Raw genomic sequence first — 26267 nt, forward strand, 5'->3', positions numbered from 1 at the left:
AGCTGATATATTTTATTTGTAAATATATTATGAATTTTATAACCCGTTTTTAAAAGAGAGACTCAGTCATATATATATAATATGTTAAATGCATTGTTCGAAACTAAATATCAGTTACTTGTAAAGTAAGAACCAAATAACGGTAACGTCAGATATCCTGACCACTGAAAAATTATTCGCACCCTTGTTGAATCTCGAAAAAGTCCCGAAATAAATATGTTTTGAAAATTTAGAAGTAGTATAATATTGTCCGAATTTATTTCAACTATTTTTCTTTGGCGAAAGTGACATTCTATTTTAACATATCTATTCTGTTGAGTAATTTACTGATGTCAGTGATTTAAATAGTGTAATGATGTCAGACAAAAATATATACATACTAGTATATACAATATGTGTTTATCCTGATGTAACTAAGAATTTAAGAACTTTTAATATATAGGATAAAGGCGGGGGGGGGGGGGGGGGTAAATAAAAATGTTATGCTATCAGATATATATATGATAAATATATAATCACGGTCAAAGGACCACATAACAATTAAGCATGCAAATCGAAACTTCCTTTTTCCTTATACCAATCTAATACCATCGATAATTCATGATACCAATTTAATAAATAGCACCAAGCCAAGTCTATAGAAATGAGGACAACATAATTTCGTAAGAAAATGGTCGCTCTACGTCATTTTTGCTCACAATACGGCGTGAAATATGAGCTATTTTCAATATTTTTTACAACAAATAATTTCATCTTATGTTCCCGCTCAATAGAATTTAAACATTGGATGTATTGGGGGGGGGGCGAATCTGTTTTATATCCGAATTTCAATGTCTGCTTCTTCGAACTGAAGTTGCAGATCAGTTTGTGAACATGCATTGCCAATACACAGTGTGTTTTTCTGTCTAGAATAATTACATTTCAGGACAATTAATTGATAGCAATTATTAGCAAGACACTTCTTCAAGTTGTCATCCCTTTTTCCATGAAAAATTAATTTGGGAATGAAGTACTCAGGCGGTCTGACAATTAAAATATTTTCTAATTTTGCCAGACAACGTAGTTGTTTCACAAGTCTGAGATAGCAAAACATCTTATACATTTTGATGTTTATTGATTAATAAATACATAACGTTAGTATATTGATTAACTAACCTTACCTGTAAATGAAACACTGTTTACACGTACCAGAAATATATATATATATGTTTCTGCACGCATCTAGAAATTACGTGGGAAAATAAAACTTTTACACCCAGGGTCTAGCCCCTAACTTCTCTGATTAATATTCATTAGTTCTTAGAAATATTATAAATGTTAAAAAAAATAAGCAAAATAAATTACGTATCCGATGAAACACAAAACGCCGTAACCTGCCGTCCGTTTTTTCCGGATTCAAAGTCCGATCGTCGGTTCGTTATTTACTATAACAATACAGCCATTTTGAGTCTAAAGAGGACGTGGATCTCGCGTGAAAATTTTATTTAAAATATAGAGATGGCAGACGGTACAAAGTGAGTATATTGATTTAAAAATACACTTATGGTCACCGTTTCTTTAATTTAAGGGAAAATGAAGTTTATGTTTACTATACTTTTAAACTTACATCGTTCTAGATAGTTCAATTTTCCTGCGTCATGACCGGTTTCGCAACGAGGACGGGAAATCATTTTAAAATGAAAATTAAACAATTATTGTTTCTTCTATTTAACGCGGAGATCACATATACGCTTTATATATGTTAAGTTAATATACAGGATATTAGGAGTCAAGACTTTTTGAAAAAAACATTTCAACGCGATTTTCGGCTTTGTTCTGTCCAGGCAAGTTTCATATGAAACTCCGCAGTATCGATTTGCAGACGACCAAAATCAGCTGTTTTCTCCATCAGCCGTTAAACGTTATCATTGTATGGAATATGATTTCCATTTTTTATGAATGAAATGTCCTTATTTAGCTATGAATTTGGAATTACTTGTTCTTAAAATAAATATTGACACATGCATAGCATTTCTTTGTTTATTTTATACACGATGACGTCATATACAATTTTGACTGCTAAAGTAAACGTGTCGTCACGACTATATGCGAGATTTTGTTCAATTCCGCTTTGTTATACACCTGTGTAATATAAATAGCCGAGTACATCAGCATTATCAGTCAGTGCAGAATAAGATCTAGAAAATGCCACCAAGACTTGAAAACAGACATTGTGGTGATGATGCCAGGTAAATAACACATAGAAAGTTCTAAAGTTACACAAGAGTTTTGTATTGATACTGATAGATAGAGCTTATGTTCTGTTCAATAATCTAAACATATTTATAACGTTTAATTTGATGACTATATCTATGAGGATTAGGCACAATTTGTAACAATGATATATATGAGGATTTATTTACATAAAAATAAATGACATCTTTAAAAACAACATGTTGATTACTATTTCTTCATTCATTTACCAGTGATGATTTGGCGACGGCTATCCTTAAGCCAAAGGAGAAGCCAAACAGGCTGCTGGTTGAAGAAGCTATCAATGAAGACAACTCAGTTGTGTCACTTTCACAGGTATGAATGATAAGGCTGCAACGGTACACCAGTACTCCGATAGGATAAGTATCACGATACATGCCTCTTGATTCGATTATTTTCAATACGGTACATTTGTTTTCTGTCATCTTGCATTTCCAACAGGTTTTTTTTTTTATGTCTGGATTTTAAAATGTACAACTAATGCATTAAAGGATTTGTGCAGTCAAAAATGATAATTTCAGTTTATGTTGGAAATGGCTTTATTAGACCATGTAGAAACATCCCCGTGCCGCGCGACCGGAATAAACTGTAAACCACCGATATCGAGGTCAAATTTTCTGACCACCCGATTATGCATATTTTTTAGCCCTAAACCGTGTGATGTCATAATAGTCTGTGACTTATAGCTGTACTATAACTGATGTGCTATCACTTACATCGACGGTCACAGGAAAAGCGGATCAAAGATTTTTTTTATGATTACTTTTGAGTGAAGTTAATCGTACAATAACTTTGTCTCGAATATAAATAACTAAAAGAGTGAAATTCGATGTTTCAAAAACTCTAATTTATGATCTAATATCAGGTATCTTCGTGTAATTATGAAAGAAAATCCACACAGAAATAAAAGTTTCAGATTTTTTGTCGAGGAGTTCAGCAACGAATACGCTTTAATTAGATAATATTTTACTGTAGTCTGTATCTTTGATACATTGTGAATTGCAAAGTTTGTGACTGTAAAATGAAATTTTACGTAACAATTTAAGAAATCCTTGATTAAAGCATCAAGGATATGATGCTTGACATACGTACACACCGATGATTGATCATTACAAACATTGTGTTGTGTGTTGCTAACCGAATAAGTCAAGATACATTTATTACAATACCGCAAAACGTTTCAACATGTGGTAGAAAGAATTTAATTTTGATATTATAAAAGATCTTAATATTGAGATATTAAGCAAAACAAACTATTTTTCAGACTGTGCGGTCGCTTTCAATTTTTAATCAATATGCGAGTAGATACACCGATATTATAGATATATAATTAGCCATGCCTTTGGTTTGATGGTTATGTAATACCTTGACCAGGATGTTGTTTACCTGTACACAACGCCATTCATCGAACTCACCTGTAACTACCTGGCCGCGGGCAATTTGCTATTCGGTGGACTATATCGGGTATTTGCTATTGTCTTACTGTCAATCAGGTTAGGACATCCGTTAATTGGATTGTGATTTGAATTATGGAACCCCCGTACATCTATGCTCTAGGTTTTTTATTGTCACCTCCATTTTTAAAATGAAGATGTAAAAGCAAATGGAAATAAAATATACCTGATCATACCTAGGAATATATATTACATACACACACATATATATATGTCGTACACAGGTAAAATAAAAAATGGAAGGTGACTTTTTCAGAAAAAAAAATTGTTCTAAGAACTATTTCAACTAAAGGTTTAACCTTAAAAATTATTCCAGTCTAGTACTGTAATTACGGAATCATGGCATATAGCAATCTCCCGTAATTTCTAAGGTACTGGTAAAAATTCTAAGCATGTACTTTCACCGTTTCGAATCTACATGTATAGTCATACAAGAATGGTTACAGCATTACCACACTAAATATACTTATCTAAATATCACTAAGTATATTTTTGAAAAGGTACAAGATATATCTGTTTATAATGCCTGTATACAAGTAATTTCATTTTTCATTTGAACACTATATGTGGTTACTTTTTGGATTATACGATAAATTTTCATAAATCATACTATTAAATCTCGGTATGATATACAAAAGGATCGACAATGAATATACTATTTTATGGATTTAGTATAATTTTGAAATAATGAATTTAAATCTACACTTATACTGTAATTTAGAAACATATATCAGAAATATCATTGATGTATTGCTGCTTTTTAGTAAACGTAATGGCTAAAGTTTCAAATGAACAATATAGATATACATAATATTTTCGGTATAAGTTCGGTACTGTTACTCCAATATCACATAAGTGATAACCGTCCACATTTTATTTTTTAATAAAAAACTGTGCCGTGTTTGCATCGTTATGGCAGAAGTTTGAAATAAAAACACGGATTCTAGATATATTCTTGCTTAATTTTGGGATTTTACTCGTAAAAAGATAGTGTTACATTATACTGTTTTTTATTACACAGAAATTTACATGATATGCTATCTCAATCTCATCTCAGTCCAGACTGATCCGAACATCATTTTGATATCGCTATCAAATTGGACTGATTATTTATCTAAAGTTAGATATACATGTTTGCTTGTTTTAATGTTTAAAATGGTGTAAATGGAATGTTTTGAAACTGAAAATATTTACAGCATAAAGCTAGAATAACCATTTACTCGAAAAAACTCAAATTGTAGATCTAACGTATACGTGTATGTGCTGTATAGATGTATAGTACTAGGCTTACCTTGTGTAGCCGCGGACTACTGTGACATCACAAGACCATGTGACCGCCTAGCTCATTATCTCTGAACCGTAGTCGACACTACCTGTAAATCACGACCAAAACCAACTGATAGCGCTAAAAGCTAGACGATTCGTTGCGTGGGACTTAATTTTTCATTCATCCAAAGCAATATCCTGACGTATTATCAAAAAAATATTTTGGCTGCTCAAATCCTTTAATAAACAATAAAAATATCCTGACGTATTATCAAAAAAATATTTTGGCTGCACAAATCCTTTAATAAACAATAAGTAAAAGAGACAAATTAAAAAAAGTGAATGTTTTATGTTTGATGACAACAAAGACATCAATAAGTTAAATTATAAAAAAAAAGTTAAAAAAATATGTATTCAATGTGTATCGTGATAAATCCTTTTAGTCCCAATGAAAGAATATATTAATCTCACTAATTCGCTCATCTTTTCCCCTAATACTGTTATGGTTATGAATATTTTAATGATTTTGAAATCACAATTAGATATTATTGTTAAAATTAAAGGACACTACCTTTCCGATACACCTTATAATTTTTGAAATGGAACGTAAAACTAGTTTTAAAATAATTTTGTCAAGTTGCAAATTTCATAAGCTTAACATTAATACTACACTTGTCAACACAATCTAAACAATTGAATTAAAATGGAATACACATTAATTTTCATAAAATGTAAAAAGGTAGTGGGCCTTAAATTTAAAAAATCACTTTTCAACATACATCTTAGCTTTTCTCGCTGATTCTTTCATGATTCGAAGATGTACAATTGCAGCTGATTTAAAATACCAAGGTTTTTCCATCTTTCTGATTCCGCAATTTCTATTTTCAAAAAGTTTCATAAGTTTCTTTTTTTCGTAAGTTTTAATAATGTAAAGACTTTTAGGCACAGCTTCTGAATGGGATTTGGTTAGAGAATAATGAATTTTGGGTAAGTGAAGATGAAAATAATAATGATTTGGTTGATTGCAGACAAAAATGGATGAGCTTCAGCTCTTCCGTGGAGACACAGTCCTTCTGAAGGGCAAAAGGAGAAAGGAAACTGTGTGTATTGTATTGTCAGATGATACAGTTACAGACGACAAGATCAGAATCAACAGATGTGTGAGAAACAACCTGAGAGTACGACTGGGAGATGTTGTCAGGTATAAATGGAAACTAGCTAGACTGCTGTAGTTCACTTTTTGATTTCAAATTTGTTGATAAAGACTTGGTAAGACTGCTCTCTAAGCCTTAGATTTATGATGATGAACAAAATTTCAGGGCCTGTACTAAGTTTGAAAGCAGAGTCAGAACATTTTGAATTTTGCATATGGTTGATAAGTATGGGAATCTAAAGTAACATTCAATAATTCTAAATGAAAGCATTTCATGATTTGTGTATGTTTCTTTATATATGCTTTAATAGCCTTTATGAATTCATTTCTATACAATGAACTATTGACCTGAAGTAACAACTGGGAAGTCTCGTAACTAAGTTGGGAACAGGACTTTATATAGACCCCAAAATATATTACAGAGTAGGCCCTGAATATATTTATAAAATCCATATACATTCATGTACTTTAATGATATACCAATTTCCATTTGTAAAGTTCAAACTTCGGAAAAGTAATGTGTTGATTAAATATTAGATACTGAGTATTGATGTAACTGAACCTAGTCTTATATTAACAGAAATTTTTAATTACACATCATAGGTGTATATATACTGATGTTACCGCATCTTGTCTAAAAACTAAAATACCAATGGTCATTTTCATTATGCTAATGAATGCGAATCAATTCTATCACCATAGTACAATCTGTTTTTTAACTAAACCTTAATCAGCCATACAGAGGTATTAATCTGAACCTAATTATTTTACAGCATCCAAGCCTGTAACCTTTATCAGCCATACAGAGGTATTAATCTGAACCTAATTGTTTTATAGCATCCAAGCCTGCCCAGATGTTAAATATGGAAAGAGGATCCATGTTCTTCCCATCGATGACACAGTGGAAGGACTCACAGGGTACGTTAATTATAAAATGACTTGATCAGAAATCAGAGGTTTCCAAATTTTCCAAAACACCACTGAGAAGTCAAAATTTTCTTGTATTAAACTTTTTTAGCTTTTCTATTCAAATCGCCCTGCGTCCGTGGTCCGTGGTCCGCCGTCCGTCCGTAAACAATGCTTGTTATCACTATTTCTTAAAAACTGCGGCAGGGATTTTGTTCAAACTTCACATGGAGGGTCCCGTTGGTCCATATTTGTGCCATATAAATATTGAGGCTGATCGGAAAAACAAGATGGCCGCCAGGCAGCCATCTTTGATTTTGGCAGTTGAAGTTTGTTATAGATATTTCTTGAGAACTACTGAAGGGATTTTGTTCAAACTTCACATGGAGGGTCCCGTTGGTCCATATTTGTGCCATACAAATTTTGAGGCTGATCGGAAAAACAAGATGGCCGCCAGGCAGCCATCTTTGATTTTGGCAGTTGAAGTTTGTTATCGATATTTCTTGAGAACTACTGAAGGGATTTTGTTCAAACTTCACATGGAGGTTACCCTTGGTCCCTAGTTGTGCCTTACAGATTTTGAGGCTGATCGGAAAAACAAGATGGCCGCCAGGCAGCCATCTTTGATTTTGGCAGTTGAAGTTTGTTATCGATATTTCTTGAGAACTACTGAAGGGATTTTGTTCAAACTTCACATGGAGGGTACCCTTGGTCCCTAGTTGTGCCATACAGATTTTGAGGCTGATCGGAAAAACAAGATGGCCGCCAGGCAGCCATCTTTGATTTTGGCAGTTGAAGTTTGTTATCGATATTTCTTGAGAACTACTGAAGGGATTTTGTTCAAACTTCACATGGAGGTTACCCTTGGTCCCTAGTTGTGCCATACAGATTTTGAGGCTGATCGGAAAACAAGATGGCCGCCAGGCAGCCATCTTTGATTTTGGCAGTTGAAGTTTGTTATCGATATTTCTTGAGAACTACTGAAGGGATTTTGTTCAAACTTCACATGGAGGTTACCCTTGGTCCCTAGTTGTGCCATACAGATTTTGAGGCTGATCGGAAAAACAAGATGGCCACCAGGCAGCCATCTTTGATTTTGGCAGTTGAAGTTTGTTATCAATATTTCTTGAGAACTACTGAAGGGATTTTGTTCAAAACTCACATGGAGGGTACCCTTGGTCCCTAGTTGTGCCATACAGATTTTGAGGCTGATCGGAAAAACAAGATGGCCGCCAGGCAGCCATCTTTGATTTTGGCAGTTGAAGTTTGTTATCGATATTTCTTGAGAACTATTGAAGGGATTTTGTTCAAACTTCACATGGAGGGTACCCTTGGTCCCTAGTTGTGCCATACAGATTTTGAGGCTGATCGGAAAAACAAGATGGCCGCCAGGCAGCCATCTTTGATTTTGGCAGTTGAAGTTTGTTATCGATATTTCTTGAGAACTACTGAAGGGATTTTGTTCAAACTTCACATGGAGGTTACCCTTGGTCCCTAGTTGTGCCATACAGATTTTGAGGCTGATCGGAAAACAAGATGGCCGCCAGGCAGCCATCTTTGATTTTGGCAGTTGAAGTTTGTTATCAATATCTTTTGAGAACTACGGAAGGGATTTTGTTCAAACTTCACATGGAGGTTACCCTTGGTCCCTAATTGAGGCTGATCGGAAAAAACAAGATGTCCGCCAGGCGGCCATCTTGGATTTGATAGTTAAGGTTTGATATCCCCATTTCTCAAAAAGTGCTGGAGGGATCTTTCTCAAATTTAATATATAGGTTCCCCTAGGGCCCTTGTTGTGCATATTGCATTTTTGGACCAATCGGTGAACAAGCAGGCCGCCATCTTGGATTTCATTAGTTAAAGTTTGTTATCGCTATTTCTCAGATAGTACTGAAGGGATCTGTCTCAAATTTCATGTGTAGGTTCCCCTGGGGATCTAGTTGTGCATATTGCATTTTGGGACCGATCGGTTAACAAGATGGCTGCCAGGCAGCCATCTTGGATTTTGTTATTCAAAGTTTGTTATCGCTATTTCTCAGAAAGTACTGAAGGGATCTGTCTCAAAATTTATATGTAGGTTCCCCTAGGGCCCTAGTTGTGCATATTTTGATTTGGGACCGATCGGTCAACAAAATTGCTGCCAGGCAGCCATCTTGGTTTTTTATATTCAAAGTTTGTTTTCGCTATTTCTCAGAAAGTATTGAATGGATCTTTCTCAAATTTCACTCGTAGGTTCCCCTTGGGCCCTTGTTTTGCATATTGTGATTTGGGACCGATTGATCAACAAGATGGCCGCCAAGGAGTCATCTTGGATTTTGATAGTTGAAGTTTGTTACCGCTATTTCTCAAAAAGGTACTGAAGCGATCTGTCTCAAATTTTATATGTAGTATGTTTGAAAAAGTTTAAAAAGTAGAGAAAAGATCCATCTTTCCTTTGTCAGATATAGATCATTCTTTGGTGGGCGCCAAGATCCCTCTGGGACCTCTTGTTTCTCATATAGATTTTTGGAAATAGGAGATCATACCATACAAGAAAATGGAAGAAAAAACATATGTCGGTGTGCTTGTTTTTGAGCTATTGTCACTCAAAGATACCAAGTTGACAAAATCTTAGATTTTTTGGGATTTTTGCCGTTTTGACCATACACACAAGAGTTTAAAGCCATAATTTCCTAATGAGACGTTTGATATGTATGGAAGTTTGCAGAATTTATTTTCCTGTTGTCTTCTTTAAAAATATACAAGTTTTGATTAATAAGACTCATATTTTTTCTCAGAATAACTACATATGCTACCCCTACCTCTTAAATTTGAGCTGCAAAATACACCATTTTCAGCCATTTTTACCAAATTTAACCCTTTATAGAAACAGTTGTGGTATTAAACTTTTGTTAATATTTTGCATATCAATAGGGAATGGGTTGTTCTTTCTAAATTAGGCAGAAAAAGGGGGGTCAGTGTGCTTACTTTTTTGCCCCATTTGAGAATATGTGTTATTTTTCAGTATTTTAGAGTGAAAAATAAAAGTGCTCAAATTACCATTAAATGTAAAAATAAAGTGACAAAAGCGTATCACTTCATGCAATAATGCTCAATATTTTAATAACCACGAACCTAGTAAAGATTAACAGCAAAAATTAGCTCGATACAGCTAAAAATACTGGTGCAGTGATGATTTAAGTAAAAACAATTTCAGTTAAAAATCGTTAAACTATGGCTCTACTCAAAGAGGAAAAAGACACAATTTCAAAATGGCCGCCAAAATCCCTGTATGAAAAAATCTACTGAAAATAGAAATGTAATTTTTTGACAAAATTTGCATCTGGCAACTTGCTACAGATATTGATAAAATATATTTGAAAATCTCATAACTTCTTTGATCTTTGTCGAAACGAGACTTCAACGGGACTGATCAAACCTCAGAAGAATACATCCTTAAATATTTACCAAACTGAAAGACTTCGTATTAAATTACTTCTTTAATCCGAATTCGTATTTCCTTTCCATTTGAATCAAAGCAATTAAATAAAATTGCTTGTTTGTTATCTTTAGCAAAATGCCAAGCTATAAAGATTCAATGAGGAAATATTTACAGTAGTTGTTTAGGGATGTTACTTATTCCCTAATCCGATGGTTACTTTTAAATACAGAAACATTTTTGAGGTATACCTGAAGCCGTACTTTATGGAAGCCTACAGACCCATTAAGAAGGGAGATATATTCCTGATCCGTGGAGGTATGAGAGGGGTAGAATTCAAAGTGATCGCCACAGACCCTGACCCGTACTGTATCGTGGCTCCAGAAACAGTCATCCACTGTGAAGGTGAACCTGTTAAACGCGAGGTACGGAACATCCAAATTTATAAACAGTTTTTACAATAGACCTATATAGATGTAATCTGCAAATCCGATGATTAAAAAATAAAATTGTAAGCAACAATAGATGATTTATACAACAAGAGAGAATTTAGTATTGCTGTCAGAGTTAATTCAGCTACGGCATACACATTTATTTGGTGGTTATACATATATATAATGTATTTGTCTCATATCAACCACAGACTTATAATGATGTGTTGAGTAATATAGTTTTCAGAATTACCGTATATAAACCATAATGCCAATATCTTTATGCATGTCTGTTTGTTTTAACAGGAAGAAGAAGAGGCTCTTAATGAGGTTGGATATGATGATATCGGAGGCTGCAGAAAACAGCTTGCCCAGATCAAGGAAATGGTTGAGCTTCCCCTTCGTCATCCACAACTATTCAAAGCTATTGGTGTAAAGGTATGTATTGTGAACCATTATAACATTTCTTGAAAATGCTTCCCATGTAATTTCACATTTACACATATTATCAGAGATCCTTATTAGTATATTGCTAAAATAACTTTAAACCATATTGTATTTACTGATTCAGGTTCTTTGTTAAAAAGATGAAACAAAAATCTCAGTTTTGATAAGTTTTGTAAATAAGCGTCAAAGCTAAATTTTATTTACAAAAATTGACAAGGAAAGATGGATCTTTGTTTTTAGCCCCATTAAATATTCAGTAAAATTTGGATTTGTGCATTTAGCCCCCACGAGGTATTCTGCTGTATGGACCCCCAGGAACGGGTAAAACTCTCATCGCCAGGGCTGTAGCTAATGAAACTGGTGCCTTCTTCTTTCTCATTAACGGTGAGTAAACATTAATTTGATCATATCCATTCCATAGAAAGAAAACAAATACACATCTATAGAAAATATATGTATCAAACAAGACTATACATGGTATGATAATATTTGATTTATACATTGTTAAAATACTTGATGTTTTTTTAATTAAATTTAATGTTTTGTGTTTGATTGTTTAAATTATTATAATTATCCTTTTGATATGATATGTAATGGTTTATATGATTGCTTTTATCATTTTGATGTGATTTAACACATACAGGCCCTGAAATTATGAGTAAGCTGGCTGGAGAATCAGAAAGCAATCTGAGAAAAGCATTTGAAGAGGCAGAGAAAAATGCTCCTGCTATCATCTTCATTGACGAGTTGGATGCTATTGCACCCAAGAGAGAAAAGGTAAAGATAATTGTGTACTCTGTTGCTAGAATGCCAAGTAAATATTTATTTCATTTACGTCTGTCAGAGATATTAAATATGCATGAGGTGTTATGAAAATTGATATGAACATTTTATAACTGACTGCCCTCCCTCGTACATTATGCACCAGCTACAAAGTACAAAGTGTTACCCATGTCCATCCCATCTCCAATGTGAGGGCATTTATGTTGTGCAGTATTTCCTATGATTGGAAATGAAGGAGAAAATTGATGCTAATAGATTTCATTGGATTAACTTAATGTGTTCAACATTTCTAATGATGTTAAATTGATTATAGACACATGGTGAGGTAGAGAGGAGAATCGTATCACAGCTGCTGACACTTATGGACGGATTAAAACAGAGGTCCCACGTCATTGTTATGGCTGCCACCAACAGACCAAACAGCATTGATACAGCTTTAAGAAGATTTGGTATGTTTGTTATCTTTGTTTTAATACTAAATAATCTAAAGACTCTACCTCTGTCTAATGGCATTTTTTCTCTATTGAAAACAGGAGCAGATAAATAAGTATTTTTCTTCAGTTTCAAAAGATACTTACTTTACACCATTACCACCATTGAAAAGTTTGGGCTTCTTATTTGACGTTTAAGATAAAAATATTGTAAATAAGTAATTGCATCCCGAAAAAAATTCCATGGCACTATGTCCTATATGGAATAAAGTACTGATTGAATATGCACCAGAGGCAAACTAAATTTTGTATTTTTCATTTTTTTTGTGTGTTAATTAGATACATATACACGAGTAAACACCAATTATTGTTCAAATGATGAGTATCATTTATGCTCTGTCAGCGGTGGAGTATCTTTAAATATGATAAATTAGCTTTAACTGTTTCATTTTGGCAAGATTACTTTTGGTCAAAGCACATGATAGTGAAGGATTCATTTTTGTTTCTATTCACTGATCCTGAATAACATGTAAAAAGTTTATAATTCAATCTTGAAAGCAGTCATGAGATATTATACTCTACATGGCTGATGGGTCCTGATATATTTGGTTTAGTTCTTCTTCCTTTATAATATATTCCGTCTTAGTATATTGCAGAATTATCTCCCTTGCTGGTAGGTATCTATTGTAACATCATTATTTTGTGAGCAAAATTGACATCATTTTCCCTTGTAAAGTGTGATGTTAGCAAACTCATAAAGTCACAATTAATACCTGTCTGCAAGGGTAGATAACTCTGTAATATGCAAATACAGATTATATAACTTTGCATTGATAAAAAAAAAAAAGTGGTATTACTTTTACATATGTTTAATGGCTGATGTTATTGTTTGTAGGACGATTCGACAGAGAAGTAGACATTGGTATCCCAGATGCCACTGGCCGATTAGAAATCCTACGCATCCACACCAAGAACATGAAGCTGGGCGATGACGTAGATCTGGAACAGGTCGCCTCCGAGACTCATGGACACGTTGGTGCTGATTTGGCTGCTCTCTGCTCAGAAGCTGCTCTGCAGCAAATCCGAGAAAAGATGGATCTCATTGACTTAGAAGATGACACAATCGACGCAGAAGTACTGGACTCTTTAGCTGTTACCATGGAAGACTTTAGGGTCAGTACAGTACTCACTACAATTAAATCTTTTTAAGTTCATTAAGAATTAACAAAAAATTATTTTTATGAAGCGATTTATAAAGAAGGGCAAGTTACATTAAGATATTTGAAAAGTATATTTCATACTGATTCTACTTTGACTTTAATTCATGGGTATGTTTGTGTCAAATATAATTGAATATATAGTGACAATTTTGATGAGATCAAACAAAATCTTTTGTATGTAAAGAGGTTTTTAAGGTATGATTGTTTGACTGCATGAGGTCCAATTGTATTTTTTAAACTTCAAATTTTCAAAAATGTCTTACAGTGGGCTTTAGGAAAGAGCAACCCAAGTGCTCTGAGAGAGACGGCTGTAGAGGTACCAAGTGTTACCTGGGAAGATGTCGGAGGTCTGGAAAACGTGAAAAAGGAACTCCAGGAATTAGTTCAGGTATGTCAATTAATGTTAGAATGATCATACTCTAAATTGAGTTAATTTACTTTATTGCTTTGAACGTTGTAGCGTATTAAGTAATTAAGAAGGTGTTTATTATAAAACAATCATAGAAAAGTCGCAATCAAATTTGAAATGGTATGTGCAGTGATGCACTTTATTTGAGTGCTACAGAATATGTGTGCTTACACTATACTTCTACTTTTCCTGCCTGGTTTTTAATTTGCTGAATCCTCCTATTCCAGTATCCTGTAGAACATCCAGAGAAGTTCATGAAGTTTGGTATGACACCATCCAAAGGAGTACTGTTCTACGGCCCACCAGGATGTGGTAAAACTCTGTTGGCTAAGGCTATTGCTAACGAGTGCCAGGCCAACTTCATTTCAATCAAAGGTCCAGAGCTGTTAACTATGTGGTTTGGAGAGTCAGAGGCTAATGTTAGAGATATCTTTGATAAGGTAAGACATATTCCTAAATGATTGTGAATGCTGGGATCCTACAATTACAAATATTTTGATGTGAAAGTTTTTTGAAAAAACATTGATTTTATTCTGAATAATACATAGAGTAACTCAGTCTCCCCCAGAGAAAAATTTGAACTCTTTCAAGTTCTGAGGCTAGAACATCACTGAATGTTTTTCTGAGGTGAATGGGTTACCAGTATATCAGGGGAGATTATTCTGAATCTCTATTTGTATGCTGGAATCATTCGGAGATTGTTAAGTAAACACCATTTTTCAAACCAAACAATTGGTCTTGAACAGACCTTGTTAAGACATGGAAAACTTTCTTATTTATTGGTTATTATTACTTCAGGCACGATCTGCTGCTCCATGTGTCTTGTTCTTTGATGAGTTGGACTCCATAGCAAAAGCCAGAGGTGGAAATGCTGGAGATGGAGGTAGGTAGTGCTATCACCAGCGACATAAATCAAAGCATTGATGTGTCCCTCAAGGAGAAGTCAAAGACGCATGAAAAGATTCAACACTGTTCCTCAATAATAAAGTTTTACAAGTCCGGATTCATGTCATTTCCTAACTTTAACAATGACTTGTTTAAAAATATTAGATTTATACCATTCTTAAACTCTTTTAATTTATAACTGTTTCAGAAACTTGATTGCATAATTTCATAAAACTTTTACAGTTATGATAACATATTTGAATTATTTGTGTAAATAGGTGGTGCTGCCGACAGAGTTATTAACCAGCTGCTCACAGAAATGGACGGTATGAGCGCAAAGAAAAATGTCTTCATCATTGGAGCCACAAACAGGTATGTCTCATTATATACAGTAGAGCCAGTTAATTTCATGGGTAAAGATCTTTCAGTTTTGATTTAATTCTAGAAAATGAAATTTTAACGAAAACAAATTTCCCACTATTGCAGTATGAGTACAATTTGTAACAGTAATTAGGTATTACTTTTGTTTTGTGTATCTTTTTTGTGACTTTAATATTAAACACTGAAATCACATACATATCAGATAAAAAATTACTGACTGTAAGGTCTTATAACTCGTACTTAAAGTATCTTGATTATTGATATTAAACGAACCTACAAGAAATTCTTAAAGAAATTTGTTAGTATTCCCAGTAAAGTTGATGTATATGTTTGATTTCAGGCCTGACATCATTGATCCTGCCATCCTGAGACCTGGTCGTCTTGACCAACTCATCTACATTCCTCTTCCTGATGCTAAGTCCAGAATTTCTATTCTCAAGGCCAACCTAAGGAAATCGCCTGTCTCTAAGGTGAGTAATATTAAAGATGCTCCACCGCAGACGATTTAGTATTTTTCTTCAGCTACAAAAGTTACATACTTTATACCATAACCACCATTGAAAAGTTTGAGCTTCTAATTTTACTTCAAGTTAAAGATATGAAAAATAATTAATTGAATTGCTGGATTTATATAAAATTTGGGGCCAATGGCCGAGTGGTTAAGATGTCATGACATATTACCACAAGCCCTTTACCTCTGGAAATAGTGGAATGGGACTCTGGGAGTTCAAATTCCATGTTTGCAGTTGCCATGTACTGACCACTAGCATGTCCTTACATGACACTGGCTGTTCATAGGATGTTAAACTAATAAAACCTAAACCTATGTATCAAATCATTGTTTGATTTATTTAAACCCTTCAAATAACACCGTAGATTCTTTAGTAGTCATTGTTTCAGTTTATCTTAACCATTCTGATTTGTTAATACTGGAAATTAAAGTGAGTATTTAAATGATTTTTACAGGACGTTGATGTAGATTACCTGGCCAAGGTAACTCAGGGCTTCAGTGGTGCTGATCTGACTGAGATCTGCCAGAGGGCCTGTAAACTGGCCATCCGACAGTCTATAGAGGCCGAGATCAGGATGGAGAGAGAACGCGCTAACAACCCAGACGCAGATATGGTAAGTGATACCGCAATCCTGTGATAACTAGCTGTAGAGATTTATAGTAAGAGGGAGCAGAGATTGCGTTCTATATTGAATAGATGTTGTTTATACCTGGGCATGGTGTTTTCACTTTGCATATTACATAGATTCTGTTCTTAGGGTTAGATATCAATTGTGATGGCATTACTAAGGAATCGAAAAGCAAGAATTTTTCTCTGAAAAATATATAATTTTAGGCTCACAAACACAAGAGCAGATGACTCTGTAATATGCAAATACATGATACTATTTTGGTCAAATGTATTCCAAGGACTAGGCACACGGGTTAATAGAAATGCTTAATAACAAGTAAACAATAAATTCTCTATCAAATGATGTTTACTGTTTCTGCTTGAAAAATATGAAATCTATCATGATATCTCAAAATAAATCCTTCAGATTTTTCGATGTTCAATATGAAACATATTTTTTTCAATGCTGCTTTGAAAATTTAATTTGTTTTTTTTGAAGATGATCATGGAATTCATATAACAGCTATTCCAGTAAAATTCTATCTACACTTAACTCTGGTACATAGAATTAATTAGATAAATTGCAAGAAGGAAAAAGCATTTGAAGATGCTCCACCACTGTCAATTGGTATTTTTTGACTATCAAAAACAGGAGCAGACGATTTAGTATTTTTCTTCAGTTACAAAAGTTACTTACTTTACACCATTACCACCATTGGAAAGTTTGAGCTTCTAATTTTACTTCAAGTTGAAAATATAAAATATATTTTATTGCATCCCGAAAAAAATCTGTGGCACTACCGGTATATCCTATTTGGAATGAAGTACTGATTGTGCATTCACCAGAGGCAAACTAAATTATCTTATATTATTTTTTGTGTTAATTAGACATATATATACAAGATTAAACACCAAGTATTGTTCTAATGATGAATGACATTTATGCTCTGTCGGCGGTGGAGCATCTTTAAAGATGTATACCAACAATGCTGACTAGTTTTTTTCATATGATTGTGTTTTACAGGAAACTGAGGACTACGACCCCGTACCAGAGATATCCAGAGTTCATTTTGAGGAGTCGATGAAATTCGCGAGACGATCAGTCAATGATAACGACATTAGGAAGTATGAGATGTTTGCACAGACCCTACAACAGAGCAGAGGATTCGGAGGAAACTTCAGGTAGGTGTTATGTTCTCAATAGCAATATTGGCATCTGTGATTTCTTAAAGTATTGAATATTTCTTTAAGTTGCTTTAATCAGTGTATGATGTTCAATAGATTGATTGATACATGATAGTTATTCACATCCTTCTAAGTTAAGACCATTGACTGTTTTATTGATTTTTCCACATTATGAAATGTTTCAACAAAAGAGGGAAAGTAGAGTATCTGGAAAAATCTTAGAAAAAATGCCTCTTTTATTTGACTGACATAGATCTTTTATTGGTGAACAACAGATCCCCTGTGCGATATGATCAGTCAAATTCAGTCCAATATTGTGCTATTAATGTAGGTACAAACTTTTGACTTTTTGTTTTCAGATTCCCTGGACAGACTGAAGGCCGTAATGAGCCAAGACAAGGTGGTACCCCAGGAGGAAACTTCAATGAACAAGATGATGATGACCTCTACAGTTAAACATAGACTGTTCCATAACCAGGAGCTATCCCAACTCATCTTAATAACATACTACATCAGTACGATCACGGCCGTGATGTGTGTTGGTGTCATCATTTCATACAGACTTGGGATTTGTTCCTTCATCATGTCTTTGATGTTATTTATTCACCTTGACAAATCATTTCATGTTCTTCAGTTAAAGAATAACTATTGGGTTAACATGCGTCATTTGTTTTGTAGATTTATAATTGTGTTCTCTATAATGTTTGCCTGGTATGACAGAGGTGGTAGTAGTTACCCGTGACTGCAGCATGCTGTGTGTGGTTGATATATGGAGGGAATGGATTAACCGCCTCAATGAACTTGGCTAAGATGAACACAAAATTGAATTCATAATTCAACCAGGAACAAATGATGTGATTTGTGCTTTGAAGGGCTTGTGGTGATATTGTAAGGATTACCTCCCCTTGAACATTAATGTTCTGTTAGCAGCCTCTCTGGCATAATTTATGTTGTACTATTAATGATATTTTATATATCCAGTGTATATAGCCTTCAGTCATTTCCCCAAACCGACCACATACTATAGGCTGAATTTTGAAATGAATATGTATGATGCACGAGAATGATAAGTTAAATAAATACTTATTATTTATGCTTTTTTGGTGGTGAATATACACATTTATACAGCGAGCCCAGTGGCTGGGGTCGTTGATGCGTTTTGTGATGTCAGTAGTGCTATATAATGATAGTTTAAATGACAAGCACTGTCATTGATCACAGATTTGTCTGAAATGTGATAAAAAAAATAATAATAAAGTTCCTGAAAAAAGGAAAGAGGTTATTTGTTTGTCCAAGTGTACTGCTAAGAAATTTTCTTCTATTTCAAAACAAATTTGCAAAGACTACTTTATGTGGATTAAAATAAAGCTCGGTATTGATTTCCAGAGATAAACATTTAATAAAGCATAGCCTAAAAGCAAAAAGATTTTGAAACTAATGAGCCTGATATTGCATCACTGATATAGCCCTGCTGTGAACAATAATAGTTGCGTTCAGACTACTGCCTTTGTCAGTCAATGGATAGCATTGGTGAAAAAGTCTACCAATGGGAAGCCCATGGTACCATGGAAATCTGATTGGCAGACAAAAAGGTGTGTTAGCGATGTGCCGTTTTTGGTTATAAAGTTGGACTGGTTGGATCATATGAAAAAGTAATTTCCTGAGGGACCTGTAGATTTTAATACAGGCATACAACTAGGCTACAAGGATTTTGTCAAGAATCGTCTGAAAACAATATAATATCAACAGATATGTCATTAATTCACAAATGAACATCTAGGTCCAACCAGACAAACCGTAAAAATGAAAAAGGCCATGGTAATGTCAGTGATGACGTATGATTCTACTAAAAGAACCAGTGTCTAGTAAAGTATAATAATGCAAAAATGTATTTAAGGTACTTTTTCTCAAAGTTTATTAATTGAAATGTGTTCTGAATAGATTGATTTCAAAAATTATCTTGCAACACAAGTTTAGTTGTGAATAATGAAAACCTTGTGTAACTCACAACTAAATTAATACTGATCATAATTCAAATTAAGTGATATATTATCCCAAATGGAAAATTTTCTCTAATGTTAATTTGTACTTTCCATGGGTACCAACAGCAAATTTTATGCCATTTGCAGACCAAAAAAAATGTTTATAAATTGTTGACAGCCATTGGCACCATTTGTCAACGGTAATTTTGTGATGGTGCCATTGGTTACACTCCTAACGCACCCGACTGATGTCCATCGTGCCGCTCTAAGTTTTGACTCGGTGTAGTTATAGAAATGTTTTTCGGATTCGATAGACCTCATGGGAGAGATGGGTACATGGCAACAGCAAGTGACACAGCATAAAATCATGGCACACAACCTTAAGTTGTACGGCTTAGTTAAAAGTAGAGTCAAGATGAAAAAGGTTTGGTAGATCATGAGGTATGTGCGACATCTCAAGACAAGCATGTACATGTGAAATACATGTACTTATTAGGTTAGATTCCTGTGCTCGAGATATACTCGGGAAAACATCGTGAAATACACTAGAAGGACGAAAGCAACATTACACTGGAAATAAGTTTTTGGTATGAGCTAATTATAAGACATACCACTAGATCTTTATGGAATCTAGAAGGAAGAGGAAATAACCTATGCAACATGGACACTACCTAGCAATAACGGTCAAAGCTAGGACATCGGCTATGTATACGCCAGTAGATGGATCCTAACATAGTGCCTTAGAAATACCTTTAAAGAAAGAGTGATATTGACGGAACTCCATGCGATGTGATTTTCACTCGGACATGTTAATGATGAACTTGCGAAACGTCGCAAGGTAATGGGACAACGCCAAAGACCAAATTTGATGAAAATATAAATTGAGATGTTACAGATGAATTAGTATCAGAACAAACAAACGATGACCCTACACGTGGAATGAGCGGTAGATGTATATATAGATATAGTGGAAATCGTGCCAACAAAGTAAGCAAGATAGCCGACCCAGACATCGGGATCGAGAAAGCACGATGACCGCAGACCGTCAAGAAGTTGAGTAGTGCAGCTGGCACATCATGAATTCACCCACCCCTGAAATTTTATAATGTACAGGTCTAGCATTTGTTTTAGAAGAGTGTACAAATGTGTCTTCGGGGATGAAAAGAAAACACAGGTCTTGTGGCGGGCCTTTATTTAGATTTTAATGTCAATGTGACTGTGGCTCACACAAAAGAAATTACCAGTTCCTCTTCCTAAATATCCGAGCCCTAACCATATGTTATTATCAGTCTATCACCAATATCAAACAGATGTACGGAATGCTATACATCGACCTGTGCACAAGATGGTCAGAAAGCGATGGGGAGGAAGGGGCTTTCCAACAAACAACAGCTCTAGTTGTACCTGCAAGACCAATGGAACAATCCCACCAAACCTAATTGAAGAGACCACAAAACGAGCTCAGTACCACCAGTTTTCCGAGACGTGACCTAAAGACAAAATGAAATGAAGACTATTGTTGGCCTATGATCTACCAGGGACATGATAACAAGGAAGTTAATAATTAGTACTTGTACGAATATAAGATACATCCGATCTAAGATAAGTATTCATTGTTTTCATCGCTTTATGGGCGAGAAAAATGAATGAATCTGTGTCATCTGTTGTCTGAAATATGGGGGCTTGTGTATGTTTGGTGGACTAAGGAAAATAAAGTGATTATAGTGGCATCTCTGGTTACTTTGCATGTCCGCAAGCAATACACATTTGTTTCGTTTTCGTTCTGAAGAAAGACATCCGACCGTATGAAAATGAAATCTACAGATAATATCCAACCCAAAACTATAATGCCCTAGTCTTTCCGCTAATTTTCAGAAAAAAGAAAAGAAAATGTCTACGTTTATATATAAGTTCCTCCCAGTCCCTTGTTTTTACTCTAAACTTATTTCATGCGGCGATTCAATGTCGCTTTTCCATGCCTTCTCTTGCGCAGGGATTTAATTTTATTTTTACCTACCATGAAATACGCAAAATTTAATCGCAGATGTTTACAATAATCCAATCTGGTACCAATCGGAAAACATTTTTGACTGTTTGCGATCTTTTTGCGTTTTCATTGCTTCTAGTTGTGCATTATCATATTATAGATAATTGAAAATTGTGAATATACCACTACGACTTGAGTAGTGAAAATTGAAGTAAAACCTTTTTTATCATTCATTTATCATGTTAAACTGTTTAAGAAAGAAGGAAAACAGACAGAGAAATGAGATCATTCAACGAGGGAATTAGAACACCACAATCTGCTGTTACAGGCTATGGTATGCCAGGGACAATAGTCTGTATGGATGAGGAGAAGGATGAGGAAAAAGAATTCTATTTAGGAAGGACAGATCATTTTCTGAGAGAGGGTAAGTAACAGGCGCAATTTTAGGAACTTCAGTGAGGTAATGAAAGTAGATAGAACATTCATATCCATGGGCGATCTCCCCAATATGGCTTATACAGTCATTTCCACCAATCAGAGTGACAGCAATAACGATTTCATATTAACCGTTGATGAATTGGTTCATTCTATAATTGAACGCGCAAGTCAAAATTAGTAGGCCTCTTTATTTTAATATGTTGCTAACCTAAACAGCAAGTGCGACTTGGCGGTTCTGGTGATGCCGACTGTTTAACGTTAGATCTTTGTCAGCTGGACTTGGATGGAAGCCATCTCATAAGAAATGTATAATTAAAAAATGAGAACGGAAGTGAACGAGGGATTTCGAGATCTGCCATGATTAGCGGATGTTTTGAAAGGCCACTTAATAATATTTTTGTAAGGACATTAGAAACAAGCTTCGTCTGAAAAATAGCCGAAAATATTCTTAGTTCTAAGAATATTAATCAATGTCAGTGAAACCTTTTTGCCAGAAACAGTCTTATATGGCCATGAATATGATTATATAATGTAAATAAGATAACTACACTTAAGGAGGAATTTTCACTATAGAAGTACATAAATGTTCCGCATTAAACAGCTCACGTGTCAGAAATGCCATCTCTATAGAACAAACCAAGCCACACATACCTAGATACTCCATGGTTTACAGTGAACGTATAAAAACAAAATATAGCTGATTTTGTTTAAATAAACTTAATATTTACGGAAATGCATATGGAAAAAGTAACGGAAAGAAAATCATGTTGAAATATTCAGAGGTATTCGAGTTCCATTGTCGCAGACCATTGACGTTTTATTACATGTCAGACATGGATAAACTTGTTTGTTTGTCAATATAACAAAGGAACGAAAACGTACCAACCGCCCGCTTTTGTAGTAAGGAAGCACAATAAATACAAAATTACATAATAATAATACATATAATATTTTCCGATATATTAGATAAAAGGTGATCCAGCAAACCGTTTAATGTTTTGACCTTCGCGAAATGGGAGTGTCACTATGGCGACGACATTGGAACCTTTATTTTCGTAAAAGGATTTGAACGTTTATTGCGATGTTTCACTTGAACGTTGAAATTAATAAAAAGAGGTGATAGTTTATCCTTTGCGTAGGTAGTCTAGATGATAGACATCTTGACAGGCAGAATTTATGAATTCCAGGACAGTAAAAAATGCCTGCTCATTTAGATATTAGTATTTATAGAACTAAATAAATCAAGTATTATGCGCAGAAGACGTAATTTCATTTGGAATTTCTAAATAGATGTGAAACAAGCAATATTTCTTGACCTGAATTTCAGGTCAAATTTGAAAAGAATTTCTGGTCAATTTCAAGTTAAGATTTCTAAACCTGAAATTTAGGTCAAATATCATGTGAAATTCTGGTCAATTTCTGGTCAATTTCAGGTAAGGGTAGACTGTTTGATGGGCATGAAAAAAATTGTATTGTATATGTTGTTTGTTGATAACATGTGTATTTTAGAAAGTTAAATACATTTAAGTTCATTTAAAGTTATTCGTGTATTTTATTATATGCATTCCATATTAGGTGTTATTTCAGGTAAAAAGACATAGTATTTAAAATTATGCGTATTAAATAAAGGAATTGATATTTTGACTACTAAGTCCCCAATTCGCTTTGAAATGAAAGTTATGCTAAGGTACTTGCGACAAATGTAGGTAAAATGAAGAGTGTTATAGATATTTGAGGCCTCTGTGACTTTATCCAAGCCAGCAGACTTGTGGATGACAGGTCAGTGATAAATCGTATGTCAGATATCTACATGGTTTTTGCAATTAATGTCACATTACAGACAACTGGGATGGCATAAGAAGATTAATAACCTAGTAGATATTTAAAATTTATCTTTCAAGTGCATTTCAAATTCTTATCTCGATCTTTATATACTTTTTACCTACAATGTATGTCATTGTTGTGAAGTTTGTATTAACAACTATCAAGATATAACAGTGGAGACATAGTAATTATGTCAGCTTGTATAGATCCTGTCAGGTTATGGTTTTACCCCAAAACTCATTGTAAAATAATTTTTCATAGAATTTTTTAGTACAATGTTTTAAAAATAAAACAACAAAATAGTATTTAACTTTTCAAAACTAGGACCCAAAACAGAACAGCACAGCTGGCTGCGCCAAGTGTGGAACCAATATACTAATACATTAAGAAAATGAGTTTTTGTTTTAGTTATTTTTCTTATTATTATCATTTTGGTTACGCTTTATCCAAATAGTTTCCATTTTCCTAAAATCTGGACCAATTTGAAAATTGTAAAACACTACATTTATCAGGATTCTAAATCAAAAGCCTTTTCAAAGCCAAAGAGTAACACAATACCTGGTACTGCATACAATCGTGGGCCAGGTCCTTCGTGGTTTATACTATCGGTTTATTTAGTAGAAGTATTGGTCGTTACCTGATGACATAATGCCTTCAGTATTACATTAAACAATGGTCGATGTTTTTATTATACTACGAAAACAACACATCTTTCGTGATATACACTATAAGCATTTTTTTTTAATCTTTCTGTTGAGGAACTTATTTCTTCATCAAATGCTTCATTCAAATTGGTTTTGGTTGAATAAAATGTAAAGGTCTTAAAGGTGATTGAAGCTTGGCCCGCGAGGACTTAGTACAGATTGATCCATACCGTTTACATTTCCTAAATTATTGTTTAAATAGCGAAAAATGTTACTTTTGTTGTTGTTTCTTTATATTTTTTGCACGAATCACTGTCACGAAGTAGCCTTCTTTGATTAAGGATATCATTATGGTCATTGTCTATCCTTTCTCACATAACGTTAGAGACTAATGAGGGAATACATTATTGTATAACAGTTGATTTTTGCGGGAAAGATACTTTCGCGATTGTGCATATATATTTTCTGGTCACGGAAATTCAGTTTGCTATATAATTTATAAATTAGGTATATTCTTTAAATCAAATAGCGGTATTTTAACCACATCATCAAAATTTTTAAAAAATCTCGAAAAGTTAGACCCACAAAAAGATCTGTATAAACTGTCTTTTCGATAAGATATTATGAAGTGAAGAGATATTTTGTCTTACTGGTTTTTAAGGTTTATTTTATCAAATGAACACAAACCTTCATATGTTCTCCCCGCTACATTATTCCACATCGAAATATTATATATTTCTATATATGTTTTTGTTTTGAAATTTCTGCATTTAAAGGCCCATTACCTTTCCGGAGCAAAATATAAAGGTTTCTTAAAAAACATTAATAACATCAGAAAATGCATACCGATGACCTAAAATAAGGTTACGACACCAAACATATGCAAGATTTCCTGCGTAATATATGAAAACAGTGGAGAATCATTCGCTGTTTTGCCGTCTGGCGCAGTGACAAGCAACTACCGCGCGGTATTTACGACGACGGCGGGAAACATAAGACGACCCGCGTTATGAAAATAAACATTTTATATATTTTAATCAAATCGTTCAGAAGGTGATGATAAATGTAGTATTAACGGTAAGTTAATAAGTTTTAAGACTCTACAAAATTATCGATCTTGTTTTACATTCCCATTTTAGAAATTAAAAGCCGTTTCGGAAAGGTAGTGGGCCTTTAAGTGACTTTATTCAAAAGGCGTTGCTATTAAAAAAAGTTTTTCATTTTTTAAAGTAGTTTACGTGATATAACTGATGACGACCAATATTGAAACAAACGTGTTTAACATGTATAAATGTACTGACCATATGAAGTATGGTTACTGAAAATAAAAACAAACACATTGTATTAAGTTACGTATTTCACACTTTCTTACCCCAATTTTATCAATATTCCTTAACTTACAAAATGTAACAGGTAAATGAAAGTTTAGTTACTTGATTAACTTCTGCAAGGCAATTCTATGTGGATTCCGTTAAGTTATGAAATATTAATGAACGTGGGCCCTGTAAAGCATTACGTGTTATTGATCAGCAATACATTTAATTTCTCAACATGTCATTTAATCGGCCTACACGCATATTCTTTTTTTCTTCTTCACTTTTTACCCACTCATATAAGAGAACATTACTGTTATGAGCAAGTTGCTTATC

At 34.1% G+C, this 26267-nt stretch overlaps 1 protein-coding gene across 3 annotated transcripts; it reads left to right on the forward strand.

The window, feature by feature from the left end:
- The first annotated feature begins 1383 nt into the window (after nt 1–1383).
- LOC138325910 (transitional endoplasmic reticulum ATPase) lies at nt 1384–19018 on the forward strand. 3 transcript variants are annotated; one of them, XM_069271920.1, is made up of 18 exons: nt 1384–1514; nt 2466–2568; nt 6002–6174; nt 6964–7044; nt 10683–10875; nt 11188–11319; nt 11610–11712; nt 11972–12105; nt 12425–12560; nt 13438–13715; nt 14028–14150; nt 14399–14611; nt 14970–15054; nt 15335–15428; nt 15778–15907; nt 16404–16562; nt 17583–17740; nt 18103–19018. In XM_069271920.1, exons 1-18 carry the CDS (start codon nt 1498–1500, stop codon nt 18197–18199), a joined length of 2409 nt encoding a protein of 802 aa, XP_069128021.1. In that variant the 5' UTR covers nt 1384–1497; the 3' UTR covers nt 18200–19018. The 3 variants fall into 3 exon arrangements, with proteins under 3 accessions (XP_069128021.1, XP_069128020.1, XP_069128022.1); XM_069271919.1 differs by lacking the exon at nt 1384–1514 and adding an exon at nt 2093–2228; XM_069271921.1 differs by lacking the exons at nt 1384–1514; nt 2466–2568 and having other exon boundaries at nt 6034–6174; nt 6900–7044.
- Nucleotides 19019–26267: the final 7249 nt, after the last annotated feature.

This window comes from Argopecten irradians, chromosome 6 (genome assembly GCF_041381155.1).
Source record: "Argopecten irradians isolate NY chromosome 6, Ai_NY, whole genome shotgun sequence".
Lineage (NCBI taxonomy): Eukaryota > Metazoa > Mollusca > Bivalvia > Pectinida > Pectinidae > Argopecten > Argopecten irradians.